The sequence below is a fragment of the Elephas maximus genome, chromosome 16 (assembly GCF_024166365.1).
Source record: "Elephas maximus indicus isolate mEleMax1 chromosome 16, mEleMax1 primary haplotype, whole genome shotgun sequence".
NCBI classification, from domain to species: domain Eukaryota; kingdom Metazoa; phylum Chordata; class Mammalia; order Proboscidea; family Elephantidae; genus Elephas; species Elephas maximus.
The window spans coordinates 65,757,780-65,773,850 of NC_064834.1; the positions used below are offsets into that span (position 1 = coordinate 65,757,780).

Here is a 16,071-nt window from a genome sequence, read left to right on the forward strand (position 1 = left end):
TTTACGTAGTCCCACCCAGTCTTTTGGTGGGCGTTACAAGACCATGGCGAGAAAGGCTGTATAAAAGTGATGCATCACACTGAACATATATTGGCATCTACTAAATTATCCACAAAAATTGCCTGACTGGTTCTGTAATATCAAGGTTCTCTACTTTGCTAAAGTTAGAAAAAGTTAAAATGGATTACATTCACCTGGTCCTAGGGAGGAAAGCCTGGTGGCGTAGTGGTTAAGAATTTGGCTGTAAACCAATAGGTTGTGCAGTTTGAATCCACCAGACACTCCTTGGAAACCCTATGGGGCAGTTCTACTCTGTCCTATAGGGTTGCTGTGAGTCGGAATTGACTCAGTGGCAACAGGTTTGGTTTTTTTTTTTTCATTTGGTCCTAAGGAAAGGAGCCCTGGTGACGCAGTGGTTAAAGCAATAGACTGCTAAGCGAAAGGTTGGCAGTTTGAAACCACTATGGCTCCAAGGGAGAAAGATGTGGCAGTCTGTTTCTGTGGAGATTTATAGCCTTGGAAACTCTATGGGGCCACTATGAGTCAGAATTGGCTTGATGGCGGTGGATTTGTTTTTTGTTTTTTGGTTGGTTCTAGGGAGTAATGCATTATATTTAGAAAGGTAATGTTTTTATTTGCTTAGTGTTTTGAGCCACTTTACCTTGAGAGGATGTTAAATCTCATGAACATTTTTGATATATTAATTTTTTCCCTGGAAATCGACTAGTATGTAATGATAAATAAGCCACCCTTGTGGTATTTGAAGAATGTTCTTTCTTATCCCAACTTTTGGGTTCCATTTATTCAGTTCTATTTATTTATTTGCTTGATATTTTCTTATATAAATTATTTTACTATTCCTCAGTTCATTTCATTTGTTTTTCTCTCTACTTCTTTTAATTTGCATATCCATTCGCCCGATACAATATTCCAGTTAACATCATTTTCGGGATTAAGCACAGAGGGGACATAATCCTGTACCTAGATAATTACACGACCTTTATTTAACAATTATGTCTTTAGATGAGTCTGCAGAATAATGTTTCCCCAACCATTTTGGTATTACTGCCTTCTATATTTTCTTATTCAATTGTATTAGCTTTTATATATTTTTTAGTTGTTGATCAAATGCATCTTTGTTTACATGAGGTTAAAGTGTAGAATTTTCTTTATTGTTTAATTGGTAGTTTCTCCTCACTGTTAACTCTTCACGGGTCATTAAGCTGACAGACTGCATTTTGCATTTAGGAGAGAAATGCACAGCTCACTCAGAAAACGTGAACTCTCTTGTGAATTCCTGCTGCCCTCTTCACAAGTGACACTTCTATCAGTATAGAAATGACGGGCAATAAGTGCCAGTAAGAGTCTTATGAAATGCATCTATTCTGGTAGCCAGTTGCCATGTGTCACAAGTCTGCAGTCAGGCCTCTGTTACAGTTGCCAGGTTGGACTGGACCATTCTAGCACTTCTCCAAAGAATAAATACAACACTTTCCTTTTAGTACAACTCAGCTTTTGTTGAGGGCCTGGTAGGTGCTAGCTAATCTGCCAGGAGCTGATTTGTCTTCAGTTCCAGCCAATTTCACTCTTGAGGGCAGATTTATTCCAGAGAGGTTAAAGGGCAGTGCCAGGGAAGAAAATCTGATCTATTTCTCACCTTTCGGAATTTGAAAGCAACGTTTTCTCCTCAAATTATACTTGAGGGTAGGTTAATGGTGATTGATGGAGCCCTGGTGGTGCAGTGGTTAAACTCGGCTGCTAACTGGAAAGGTCGATGGTTTGAACCCTCCAAAAAGATGTGGCAGTCTGCTTCCATAAAGATTTACAACCTTACAAACCCTATGGGACCCTGTCGTATAGGGTCGCTATGAGTTGGAATCAACCTGACAGCAATGGGTTTGGTTTTGGTTTTGGTTTTTTGTTGTTGTTGGGACCAGCAATTCTTGAAAAATCTGATCTACCCTGGGAATTAAAGCCTCATCAAATATACACAGTGTTTTCTTAAGTGTATTCTTTTCCGGCTAGGGATCTTTAACATCAGTGCTTCAGGCATTTGGCAAATGTTTTACGAGCCCACGTGAAGGCATAGCACAAACAAATACACAAGTTATAGTATAAGGACTACACAAAAGCACGGACCAGCCCCTAGAGCCAGATAGAACAGGGTTCCAAGCCTGCCTCTGACCCTTCTATGCTGTGCATTTCAGTTTCTTCATTGTAAAATGGAAAGAGTTATATCTCCTTATAGAATTGTTATGATGAGATGATGCACGTAAAGTGATTAATGCAGTACCTGGCGCATAGTAATTGCTCGATAAATGTTAACCATTATTATTACTTGTTGGGTGAGTGGTTCAGCCAGTGAGTCCTCTAGAAGGAAAGGAGGAAGCCTTGGGACTGAAGTGGTTGGAGAAGGCTCTGTAGAGGAAATGGGACATAAGCTGGACTTTAAAGAGGCAAAGAAAATGGGGAAGGGCATTAGGAAGCTGGGAGGAAGAAGCATTTTAAAAGAGAGTTTCTATGGGGCAGTTCTACTTTGTCCTATAGGGTCACTATGAGTTGAAATCGACTCAACGGCACCGGGTTTGGGAGTGGAATGTTTACAATACATGTGAGACAGGAAGCAGACATGGCTTTTAAAACACTGGCTTTCCTTTGAATTATCAGTTTAGATCCTTTTGTGTGGTGGTCCTTGTGAAGAAAGACAGTCCTGGCTTTCCAGTTACAAACAGTGTTTCCTAGGAGTTTACTGGAGCAGAATAGGAGTTTATTGTGAGAATTTAAGACTAGATGGTATGTGTAAACTTCCTAGCATTGTGCCTGGCACATAACTGCTTAGTAAACATGTTGTTCATTTATTCATTCAGTAAATATTATTGAATGCTTACTCTGCGCCACCACTGTTAGATACCGAGATCCAGTGGTGAAAACAATGACACAATCCTAGCCCTCACAGAGTTTACAGTGTGGTGGAGGAGATGGATAATGAAGCAATTACAAAGGTGGGGTAAGGGCTGGGAGCTGGATGCCACTGGCAGGTGTGGAAAGGACCAGCTCCTAGGCAGGCAGAGTTGGGCAAGGCTTCCCAGAGAAGGTGATCAAGGTACTCGTTTATGTTAGTTTTTGGTTGAGATATGATTTTTTTTTTAAATTCAGTGTCTGTTGTAAGCAGATAACTCAAATTAGACCTTCATCTCCCCGGTGCATATGTTTCTTCTGTTTTTCACCAGAGCATACATATTTTTATGCAGTGATGAAACAGGAAATTTGCATGTCAGAATTAGTAATGCAAGAGGCAAGTTTACTAGGAAGTTTCACATAAATAAGGAAATTTATTCATGTTGAGTAAGGTTATTAACTAACCTAAGTTATTAGCAATTACAACTCTTTAGCTATCTACTTATTTTTCTTATTTAAATATAACTCCTGGGAGAGAAGCATTTACAAACCAGGTAACACCATCCTGCTTTGAACTTGACTGTAACCAACACCAGACATCCTGACACAAATCCTGTGAGACTTCTGATCTACTAACTTGCCCTTGAACTAGAGTCCCACTGGCGAACAAGGATGTAGTTCTTTATATATTCAGGAGACTCCCTCAGGAAAACATAACAAATCACAAGATTTAAACTTAAAAAACTAGATGTATTTCTCAAAACTCAAATTTCATTTGGGTGTGTCCCATTTCTTAATACATATAACTATATAGAGCTAACAGTAACCAGTTGCCATTGAACTGATTCTAACTCATGGCGACTCCATGTGTGTTAGAATAGAACTGTGATTTCTTGGGTTTTCAATGGCTGATTTTTTTGGAGGTAGATCGTCTGGCGGTTCTTCCAGGGCGCCTGTGGGTAGGTTTGAACCTCCAGCTTTTCAGTTAGTAGCCAAGTGCACTGTTTCACCCATCTAGGGACTCCATATAAAGCTGGTCTATATGAAAACAAGATCCAGAAAATGAGGGAAAATGCCCATACTTTGAAGAGAATTCTAAAAACAAATGATGGTTTAAAACAGGCAGATTTTATAACCTAAAGTTTTTAGGAAGATTACTCTGTTTTCCCAAATTAATACTTGCATTCGTATTTTTCTTCCTCTCTCTTTTTTTTTTCTCAACTCTCCCATGTGTAATTTCTCTCTCCATGTTCTCTTTGAAGTATATTACTCTCAGAGATTTTAACTCCCTTCTTAAAGATCTTATTAAGTCTCTTGTTTTTAAGATTTCACAGCATTCTGTTTGTAAATGAGAGGAATACTAGTATTCTTTTAGTCTGGTGTTGTTAGGGGTGCAAGTAGGCAAGTCTAGGAAGAGTCAGCATTAAGGTGTTGATGATTGCTGAACAAATTTCAGGCCCCTTTTTTTCGTAAGTACATTTCCTCTTCCGGATTGAAACACGTTAGATGTCTATGACCAGTCTTTATAATTTGCTTAATAGTCTGGAAATTGTTCTGACAGAGTTGTCAACTTTGAGGTCCCTGCTGTGATCACCAAGAAATATCAATGGAACATGTAGAAGTATGAGAGGAAGGTGACCTCTTTTAGATCATCTGCGTAGATAAAGCGTATGAAAATAGAAGGTTACGATGACATCACTTAGGTTCCCAGAATACAAACCTGTTGGTTTTAACTAAGCCCAGTCAGCTCTGTACTTTCTGACTAAAATTTATTGACGATACTAGGACTGGAGTTGCTCTCACTCTCTCTCACTCTTTTTAAGGAAAAGGAAAGGTTGTAGAAGGTACATCCAGGTCTTTTCCTATCCATTTAACACACATTTGAAATACTTGTAGGCTTGTTATGAGGTGACTGAAGGGATATAATTTTGGTCTTAACATTTCTAAGTAAATTTCATAGCTAGAATGTAAAACTTTTTACTTTGTGAAATTTAAATGAGTAGTTTTTTAATCCATGAGTTATTTTCCTAAAAATACGTGCTGCCCAACCCAGCCTTTAAGAGAAAGGATTTATATCTGTACGTCACTGAACGCTGGGAACAGTTTTCATCTGTTGACTTTGCTACGTGTAGTAGTCGTAGTGGTGATGTGTAGCTAATTACGTAGCAGCTGTTCACTGTCCTGCATTTCAAAGTCCTGGGTACAAAGATCCCTGGTTATTAATCATTTCATTTTACTGATACCTCAGGAATAGGATGTTGATGTGATTTCACTTAATCGTTTTCTTTTGAGGCCATACATAGTGACTGCTTTCAGGGGAGGAGAAAAAGCTCAAGATTATGGTTTAATTATGTTGATAAATGTTGTTTGTCTTTCTTAATAAGTCACTTTTACTTTCTTGGGTTTGACTCAGTTTCTCTTTGATATCTGGCATATAGAATCAAATTAAAGTTATCCTATTTTTGTGCTCCTTTTGCATCATGATAGACAAACGTAGAGTTATACTTTATGGGAACCTTTTAATGCCATTTTCTTTTAATTGTGTCTTTTTGTGTGTGTGTGCAGCTTGCACCGTCTCTTCCTTTACAAGAAGATTTTGTTTACCACTGGAAGGCGATTACCCATTACTACATAGAGACTTCGGGTAAGAAACAATGCTCATATTAATTAAACAGAATGTTTGTATGCTAAAATAAATAAATAAGTAAATAAAGTTGTAAAAATATCTGTAAGACAGCATTTGCCAATTGAACATTTTTCAGGTGTACAATTTAGTGATATCAAATTAAAATATATTTTAAATAAGTGTTCAAAGTTATTTTATACTTTAATTTATAAACAATTCATTTTATATTTAATTCATCTTTGAGATTCATTTGTTCATTCATTCCTAAAAAATGTATCTATTGAACACCTGCTATGTGTCAAGCATTTTTCTAGGCACTGAGGGATAGCCAGTCAATCAGACAAAGTCTTTGTCCTAATAGATTTATATATTGATTGGTAGGAGGCAAGCAATAAATAGACAAATACATATAGTATTTCAGATGATAAATGTTATGGAGAAAATGAAGCAGGATAAGGGGAAAAGAGGTGTTTGTTTGAGAAGGGAGGACAATTGGCTATTTTAGGTTAGGGAAAGCCTCATTGCCAAGGTGATGTCTGAGCTGACTACTGAAGGAGAAAGGAAGCAAGCCTAGTGGATATCTGGGTGAAGATTGTTCCAGGAGGAGGACTAAGTGCACATAGCCCAAGGCCGGAGCATGCAGCATGCTTGGAGTATTCCAGGAACTACAAGAAAACCCGTGTGGCTAGAGCCAAGTGAACAGAGCGAAACGTGCTAGATGAAGTCAGACAGGTGACTGGGAGGAGGAAGGGACAGATTCACACAGGGTAATTCATATAGGGCTGCATAAGCCAAGATCTTTGGTTTTTACTTTGAGATGGGAAGCCACTGGAGGGTTTGGAGCAGAGATATAACACAATCTATTTTAAAGGGTCACTTTGGCTCTGTGAAAAATTAGAAGGAGTACAGGGATGGTAGCTGGTAGAACAATTAGGGAGCTATTATAGTGGTCCAAGCAAGAAGTGGTGGTGGCTTAGGCCAGGTGGAGGCAGTGAGAAGTGGTTGTTTTCTGGGTAAATTTTAAAGGAAGATTTGTTGATGGATTGAATATTGGGTGTGAGAGAACAAGAGTGAAAGGATAACTCCAGAGTTTTGGGCTTAAGCAGTTGGAAAAACAGAGAATGGGGAGACTGCAGGAGGAGCAGGTTTGCAAGGAAATTTTGGACATGTTGAGTTTGAGATGCTTATTATCTATCTAAAGTTCGATATGCCAAGTAAATAGTTGGAAATAAAAATCTGTAATTCAAGGGAAAGTTCTAAACGAGAGATCTGAAATCGAGAGTTATCAGCATATAAGTAGTATTTAAAACCATGAGACTGGATGAGATTATCAAGGGAGTGAGGATAGATGGCAGAGAGAAGATGGAAGGAACTGAGCCCTTGGACGCAGAGCTCACAGGTTGGGAAGGTGAGAAGGCTAGCAAAGGAAACTGCTTTTGCCAGTAAGGTAAATGAAGAACCAATAGAGGATGGTACCCTAAAAGCCAAGGAGGAGAGGGGGACTAATTGTGTCAAATGATGCTGATGTCAAGTTAATGAAGACTAAGAATGGTTCATTGAATTTATTCACAAGGAGCTCATTCGATAAGAGCCTTGTTAATGGCAGGGAAGAGGATAAAAGCCTGATTGGAGCAGGTTTAAGAGAAAATGGTGGGGAGGGGGGCATGTATAGACAATGTGTGTAAACTACTCTTTTGAGAAATATTAGTGTAAAGCGGAGCTGAAAAATGGGGCAGCAGCCAGAGGGAGATGAGGCTTCAAGAGAGGTTTTTAATATTTTTTTAAAGATGGAAGATACTGCAGTTCATAGTTGGAGAGGGTGATTTAGTAGAGCAGAAAAAGAATACAGGAGTGAGATGAGACAATTTTGGAGCAATATCCTCAAGTAGGCAAGGGAGGATGGTATCTAGTGCACAAGGGGAGGCTTAAATAGGCACGTGGATAGTTCATCCATAAACATTAAGTGGAAAATAGAACATATGGGTATAAGTGCAGGAAGGGGGGTAAATGTGGAGGACATCTGTTGAAATTATTTTCTGGTGGCTTCCATTTTCTCAGTGAATGGGAAGTATAGAGAGTGAATCTAAGGGAATGTGAATAAATGAGGGCAGGGATTGGCAAACTTTTTCTGTAAAGGGCCAGATAGTCTCTGTTGTAACCACTCAACTGTGGTGGTGTGCAAAAGCAGCTGTAGACAACACGTAAAAGAACGAGCGTTCCATTGCTCCAACGGAACGTTATTTACAAAAACAGGTGGCAGTCTGGATCTGGTCCGTGGGTCTTACGCTGAACTCTGAAGTAGAGAAATATAGTAGCATTGCTGCATAGCACTATAGGCTCCTTGAGGAATGTGTAGGTAAGCACTAGAGGGTATGCAGAGTGATTGGGCACACATCATTTAACTGAAAGGGAACATAAATGAGAAGAGTTGATTTGACAATCTGATGGGGTCATAGGTGATTTTTTCTTTAAAAAAATTGATGTGATGTTTGTGCAATAAGCAAAAATTAGACAAAAAATAAAACCCTTTAAATGTAAAATATAATTTCTAACTTAATTTGGATGTTTAGCTAGAGATCTATAGACATGTTTTTTGATAAAGGCTGCCTTTCAAATGGCTGTTCTTAGTGCTTGTTCCCCCTGAGTTTTAAGGAAATGCATATGTTCTTGCCATAAAGTATTTTATGCAATCTGTCTGGAGTCCTGGTGGCGAAGTGGTTAAGAGCTCAGGCTGCTAACCAAAAGGTCAGCAGTTTAAATTCACCACCTGCTCTTTAGAAACCCTATGGGGCAAGTTCTACTCTGTCCTGTAAGGTCATGAAGAGTCAGAACTGACTCAACAGCAATGAGTTTGATTTTTTGGTTAGTAAGGGAATCTAGTACACCTCAACATAAAGAAAACAAAAATCCTCACAACTGGACCAATAAGCAACATCATGATAAATGGAGAAAATATCGAAGTTGTCAAGGATTTCATTTTACTTGGATCCACAATCAACGCCCATGGAAGCAGCAGTCAAGAAATCAAATAATGTATTGCATTGGCAAACCTGCTGCAAAAGACCTCTTTGAAGTGTTAAAAAGCAAAGATGTCACTTTGAGGACTAAGGTGCACCTGACCCAAAACATGATGTTTTCATTCACCTCATATGCATGCAAAAGCTGGGCCGTGAATAAGGAAGATTGAGGAACTGATGTCTTTAAATTAGGGTGCTAGCGAAGAATGTTAAATATACCACGGACAGCCAGAGGAATGAACAAATCTGCCTAGGAAGAACTACAGCCAGAATTATCCTTAGAAGATGGCGATACTTTGTCTCATTTACTTTGGACATGTTGTCTGGAGGGACCAGTCCCTGGAGAAAGGACATCATGCTTCATAAAGTAGACGGTCAGTGAAAAAGAGGAAGACCCTCCATGAGATGGATTGACATAGTGGCTGCAATAATGGGCTCAAACATAGCAACAACTGTGAGGATGGTGTAGGACTGGGTAGTGTTTCATTCTGTTGTTCTTAGTGTCGCTATGAGTTGGAGCCTATTCAACAGCAGCTAACAACAACTCTCCATATATCCTGGGTTGTTCAAGGCTAACCTGTTTCTACGTAACAATCTGTTGCCGTCAAGTCGCTTCCGACTCATAACGACCCTATGGGACAGAGTAGAACTGCCCCATAGAGTTTCCAAGGATTGACTGATGGATTGGAACTGCTGACCTTTTAGTTATCAGATGCGCTCTTAACCATTGTGCCACCAGGGCTCCAAAGTTTGTCCTGACTGGGAAACGAACGCAGGCCACAGCGGTGAAAGGGCCGAATTCTAGCCACTAGACCACTTAAAATTCAGATCTTCTTAACTGACTAATCTGAAAAAAAATATTTTGTGTGAAATTAACAAGTACATGCAAAATTCTGATGTTACGTGTATTTTTCCTGATCATGTTCCCACTTCCCACATAAAGGGACCTTGTTTCTGAGTTGCTATGGATGACTATTAACTTATAGAATGTATTTCAGAATATTGACTCAGTTTCTGAATAAGAGCATAGCAAAAAGCATTGCTTAATTTCTAGCAAAGATAATCTTATGTATATCTTGTGTATAAACTGCACTTAAGTATATGGTTCATTTTTTTCTCAGTTCAAATAGGAATAGGAAAATAAAGAATATTTTAGATGTAAATACACAGTGAACAAATGTTTCATGATTTCATGAATATTTTTATTGTTTAGATGATAAAGCTCCAGTGACAGATACAAACATTCCATCTCATCTGGAGCAGATGTTAGACATACTGGTACAAGAAGAAAATGAACGGGAATCTGGAGAGACGGGGCCATGTATGGAATATTTGCTTCATCACAAGATCCTGGAAACACTGTACACCTTAGGGAAAGCTGACGTAAGTTCCTTATCCATCTCATGTTCTTGGACATGTAACGCATGCATTAATGTTTTAGAAATAAAGAATCTGGCAGGTACCATATTTAATTACAGAGGTATGTATTGAGCATGGCAAGATTCAAGTTAGTATTATGAAAAAGGAAAATTGTAGCCTCTATAAATATGACATCCACAGAGACAGCAAATGTTCTAGACAGCAATTGGTACTTAGGCTGCCTCAAATTACAGTGTAAACATTTGTGAAAATAAACTTGCATACGTGTGCTCAGAATCAAAGAATATGAGACTTAGACCATAACCAAACACCTTGAGGGACAGATACTGGGATTGAGGGCTGAGGACCATAGTCTCAGGGGACACGTAAGTCAATTGGCATAACAGTTCATAATGATATTGTTCCGTATCCTAGTGTGGTGAGTCACTCCTGGGGTCGTAAAAGCTTGCAAGTGGCCGTCTAAGATACAACTATTGGTCTCTTCCTGTCTAGAGCAAAGGAGAGTGAAGAAAACCAAAGACTTAAGGAAGCAATTAGTCCAGAGGATTAATGGCCCACATAAACCACATCCTCCATTAGCCTGAGACCGGAAGAACTAGAAGGTGCCCAGCTATCACCACTGGCCGCTCTGGCCAGGAACACAGTAGAAGGTCCTGATTAGAGTGGGGAAAAAATATAGAACAAAATTCAAATAAAAAAGACCAAACCTGCTCATCTGATAAAGACCGCAGGAACCTCTGAGTCTGTAACCCTAAGATACCCTTCTAACTTGGAACCAAAGCTACTCCTGGAGATCACCTTTCAGGCAAATAATAGATAGTCCTATAAAGTAAACAATAACAGTCGTGAGGAATGTGCTGCTTAGAACAGTCAACTAAATGAGACCAAAAGGACAACATTTGCCCAAAAGCAAAGATAAGAAGGCAGGAAAGGGCAGGGAAACCTGACAAATGGAAATGAATACCACGGAGTGAAAATGGAGAAAGTGCCGACATATCGCAGGGATTGCAACCAGTGTCACAGAACAGTTTATGTATGAATTATTGAATAGAAAACTAATTTACTGCCAGCTTTCACCTAAAGCACAATAAAATGTTCAAAAAAAAAAAAAAAAGGATATGAGAAAAAACCCAGTGAAAATGAATTATAAAATAGGAATTATTCATAATTTAGAAAGAGAATGTGGCTGATGATTGGGACATTAACTTCACTGATAAGTGGAGCCAATTCCAATTTTTAGGCCTAGTGAATCTTGAGAAGTCATCGCAAAGCTGATATGATGGTATATATAGTGTTTTGTGGAGCAAAACTTTCAAATTACATACTAAGACAAGTTTTCAAACACCGTGGTGCTGGAAGAGAAGGTGAAGAGCTTTGGGTTCAGGCCTGGCTTTGTCACGGGGCCTCCCCCAGCTCTAAAAATCCGTCCCGTTCTGTGAATTTTTATAACGTGTGAAAATCAAACAAAAAAAAATTATCTAGTAGACACATTTCGCCACCAAATAGAGTTGTAATTAGTAGCATTAGAGACAGTTTCTTTTTAACTGTAATATTCCTATTCAGTTTTTTTTTGTCTTTTTTATGCTTATTCAGTTTTAATTTATTTATTTACTTTATATTTCCTAGGCAGCACATCTGCTCCCTAACACCCTGTAATTTATTCTCACCCTCCTTTCTTTTCCCCGTCGTTGGGAGGGAAGGATCGTACACTAGATTGGTTTAATGTTAATTGACTTCTGAACAAAAGTTAGGAACTGTTCTACTTTTATTTCGGTGATGGTGATGGTAAACATTGTTTGTCTTCCTGTGTGAATAATGCAAAGTATTTGCTGTCTTAAAAGATATTATTGTGCTAAGATTATCGTTTATGCCGTTCCCAGACAGCGTGTATGTGATGATGCTTTGGAAATACTCATTTGATGAGTATTTTAAATGTGAGGAGGTATAAGCCGTTTGATTATAGAATATATAGCCTTGTTAATTTCTACCATCTTAATCGACCATGTGAGTAATCATGAATTTTACCTGCTTTTCAGCAAGTATTTAAACATCTGGTATGCTATACAAACTTCTATATTAAATATTCATTGACTGTAGTTATCATAATACAAATAACATTGCAGCTACTTTAAAAGCATTGTCCGAATCAATCACAGGGCAATTTATACTATAGAATTCCTTTTATTTATAGATATGTGTTGGAAGGCTTTATCTGACGGAAAGCTATTGATTACCTGTCACTAGGGTAAGGGCCAAGGTCTGCCTTTGCTCTGGCCAGGGAGTCAACGATAGTATTTTTAGGCTAGCCCAGCATTATCCTATACACAGGCTGACCCTGCCTGAACCAAACTCTAATCTGAACGATGTATCGTTACCATGCTGTTCATAATCACGTCAGCATCTGATACAGTCTCAGATGTATGATTTTATGTCTAGAACACCAGTCATTAGTATTTGATCGAAAATTTTATTCAGGCAGCCATTCATTGGTTAATTGCATTTTTCCTTCAGAAAGTAGAATATATTCACGTATGTGGTCTCACCTAGTTTTTTAATAGTGTGTTTGTATCGTCTGTTCTTGTTTTCTTTTTTTCTTCTACCTAGTGTCCTCCAGGAATGAAACAGCAGGTTTTGGTATTCTACACTAAACTTCTGGGAAGAATCCGGCAGCCACTACTTCCACACATTAATGTGCATAGACCGGTGCAGGTATATTAAGTACATGACTCGAATTATTGTTGGGTTTCTTTTTGTATAGCAATACTCTTATGTGATTTTTTTCTAAGAGTAAAAATAATAAAGGAAATTATTCTAAAAATGCAATACAGATAAGCAAATACTTGCACTTTATTTAAGGACACTGTATTAAGTCACTTCATGTCTTTATAGTTGTCCTTTAAAATTTTATGCTTCAAGGTTTTTTAAAATTTACCTCCATGATATCTCCAGAGCGTTTATTATATGTCTCATTAGTTTTTTTAGGGTAATGCAAGCATATTTGAAAATTTTAAAGATCCCTAAAATAAATGGATGGCTATTTGCATACGTGTAAAAGCAACCTAAGCTTTTTTTTTTTTTTTCCAATGTGTTTTGACAGAAATTAATTAGACTTTGTGGTGAAGTTCTTGCAACTCCGACAGAAAATGAAGAAATTCAGTTCCTTTGTATTGTGTGTGCAAAGCTGAAACAAGATCCCTACTTGGTTAATTTTTTTCTTGAGGTATGGTACATTTCTTGTCAGCCTTCAATGTATGCTTGTACTAAAATTAGAATTAGAATTCTGTGAATAATATTAGAAGGAATTACATTTTGGGTAACAGATCAGTTGTTTTACTTCCCAGGATTATTTTTTCTTTAATGATCCCTGTTTTATTCTAGCTTGAAACCTCTTGACACACAAGATCTTCAGTGAATGCACTTGAGCCAGATATATGGGCTTGTTGGTGGAGTATAGTAGTTTCACAACTGGGCTAGTTCAGGTCCTGGACAAACATGAAGCCAAGGATTGGGAACACTGCAGTTTGAGGGCGAATCAGGGATAGAGAAGTCACAAAAGTTTATATCGTATTTTCAGCCAAGCTTGCAGTGATATGTAGTGTGGGCAGTCTGGCCTGGGGTCAGGAAGGCATGTGCAGATTTGGACAAGGTGTAAGAAATGACTCATTACCTCTTCAGCCTGCTGTAACCGTTGGGATCCCTCTGCTATTTTGTAATGTCTTTTTATAGCCACTGAATCATAGTTTACTTGAATCAACTGATATTTTGGATTTTGCTTCCTGCTTTCTTCCGCTTCTTTCTTCAGCAGTGCAGTCACTTAGAGATATATTAGAAAAAAATCATTGGATTCTTTGTTTTGGTTTTATGTTTTTTAAAATATCTTTTTATTTTGCTTTTCTTTTTTTTTAAGATTGAGGTTCGTTACATACAATGTAGTTCACTCTTTGTGGCCTATCACTAAACCAGTTGCTATTGAGTCAATTTCGACTCATGGCAGCCCCACGTGTGTCGGAGTAGACCTGTGCTCCGTGAGGTTTTTAATGCCTGTGATGTCTCGGAAGTAGAGCACCAGTACGTCCTTCTGAGGCACCCCTGGGTGGATTCAAACTGCCAGCCCTTCAGTGAGTAGCCAAGTGCTTAGCCGTTTGCTCTACCCAGGGACTCCCCTTTTGGTCTACAGTTGTGTGAATTTTTGCAAGCATACGCAGTCACGTAACCACCACCACACTTAAGACGTACAGGAGTTCTGTCACCCTAAAAAAAATTCCCATACCCGTTTGTAGCTACTGCATCTTCATCCCCAGCCCCTGGCAGTCACTGACCTGTTTTCTGTTCCAGTAGTTCTATGTTTTTCAGAAAGTTGTAGACGTGTAATCAGCCTTTGAGTCTGGCCTTTTTTTACTTAGCATAATGCATCTAAGATTGATCCATGAGTTTGTTCCTATTTATTACTTATTCATCAGCTGAAGTACTTTTGAGTTTATTTCAGTTTTGGCAATTATGAATAAAGCTAGTGTAAGCCTTATTTAAGCCTTCACATTCAGGTTTTAGTATGCGTTTAGGTTTCATTCCACTTGGATAAACACCTAGGAGTGGGATTGTATATTTATCTTTACTAGGAGCTGCCAAACTGTCTCCCAGTGGCTTCAGTATTTGTGTTCCACCATCAATGTATGAGCATTCCCATTGTTCACATCCTGGGTATTGTCAGGTTTTTGTTTTGTTTTAATTTAATTTTAGCTATTCTAATAAGTGTGTGGGTTCATTTTCTATTTCACGTTAATGAATAAGTAATTCAGGATCATATCCTGCCTTGGGACCCTGGTGGCATAGTGGTTAAGAGCTTCGCTGCTGACCAAAAGGTCAGCAGTTTGAATCCACCAGCCTGCTCCTTAGAAACCCTAGAGGACAATTCTATGCTGTCCTGTATGGTCGCTATGAGTCAGAATTGACAGCAACGGGTTTCTTGGTTTTTGGTTTATCCTGCCTTTACAGGAGATAAGAGAGCACCTAAGTTGCCAAGTCACTTGAATTCAATGTTGAGACAGTGTTAAGGATTATGAATGCCTGTGTGTCATTATGTGTGTCAAACTTTGAAAGTTTGCTTCAACATGGCTAGTGTAATCTTATGATTTCAGATTTCTAAAGATTTATAAATGAGGGGAAGTACTACAGCTTAGTTTTTGATATATGTTTCTAAGAAGTACCTCACTTGAGCTAAGAAGAGATTTTTCTTCTCAAAGTTCGTTCTCTTCGCCATACAATATTTTTCAGTTGTCATAGCACTTATTATTTATTGCTTCATTGGTTAGACATGCAGAATGTTGATGATGGAAAAATACACTAAAAATATAATTTGTGGTTAATAGGCTTGCGGTGTGAATCTTACAGCACATGTTCTCCTTTTCAGAATAAGCTAAAGTCATTGGCTTCCAAAGGAACACCAGATGGGACTTCAGAAGACTTGTTAAAAGGTCAAGGTGCCTTGTCAACAGATACAGGACAGTCCAGTCAGCCAGAGGAACTATCTGGTGCTACAGGAATGGAACAAACAGAGTTAGAAAATGAACCTTCTCATCCGATGGACAGTCTGTCCACCAGCTTGAATAATCTCCATGTCACTTCACTGCCAGAGGCCACAGTGGTTCGTCCAAACCAGGACTACAACTTAGTGAATTCCTTGTTAAATCTTACTAGAAGTCCTGTGAGTTTTCTTCTTTATCCTTTCTTTCCTAATATGACCACAGTAATAAACATGTAAAATAGAAAAAAAAAAAAAATCTACTTTTAGTGTAAAACATTATGTCCTTACACACTGAATTTTCCCAAGCAACTGGATGTGTATCTAATTCAGGAAATAAAGGGCTATGTGTTTGTTTTCCTCAGGATGGCCGGATAGCTGTGAAAGCCTGCGAGGGCTTGATGCTCTTAGTGAGTTTGCCAGAGCCTGCGGCTGCAAAGTGCCTTACACAGAGCACTTGCTTGTGTGAACTGCTGACAGACAGGCTGGCTTCCCTGTACAGGGCCCTACCTCAGTCCGTGGATCCGTTAGATATTGAAACAGTGGAAGCAATTAATTGGGGGTAAGAATCATTATTTGTGTTTTTCCGTAAAGGTGACTTCTTGCACCAAAATTTCTGAATCGTTCTATTT

At 38.6% G+C, this 16,071-nt stretch overlaps 1 protein-coding gene across 1 annotated transcript in view; it reads left to right on the forward strand.

Annotated features, from left to right (window-relative positions):
* The window catches only part of FHIP2A (FHF complex subunit HOOK interacting protein 2A), a 36,405-nt gene that overhangs the window by 2,829 nt on the left and 17,505 nt on the right, over positions 1–16,071 (forward strand). The window contains exons 2-7 of the mRNA XM_049854683.1: positions 5,464–5,542; positions 9,755–9,924; positions 12,526–12,630; positions 13,019–13,141; positions 15,329–15,622; positions 15,805–16,001. Of these exons, the coding sequence (XP_049710640.1) occupies positions 5,464–5,542; positions 9,755–9,924; positions 12,526–12,630; positions 13,019–13,141; positions 15,329–15,622; positions 15,805–16,001 (968 nt within the window). The remainder of the gene's footprint in view (positions 1–5,463; positions 5,543–9,754; positions 9,925–12,525; positions 12,631–13,018; positions 13,142–15,328; positions 15,623–15,804; positions 16,002–16,071) is intronic.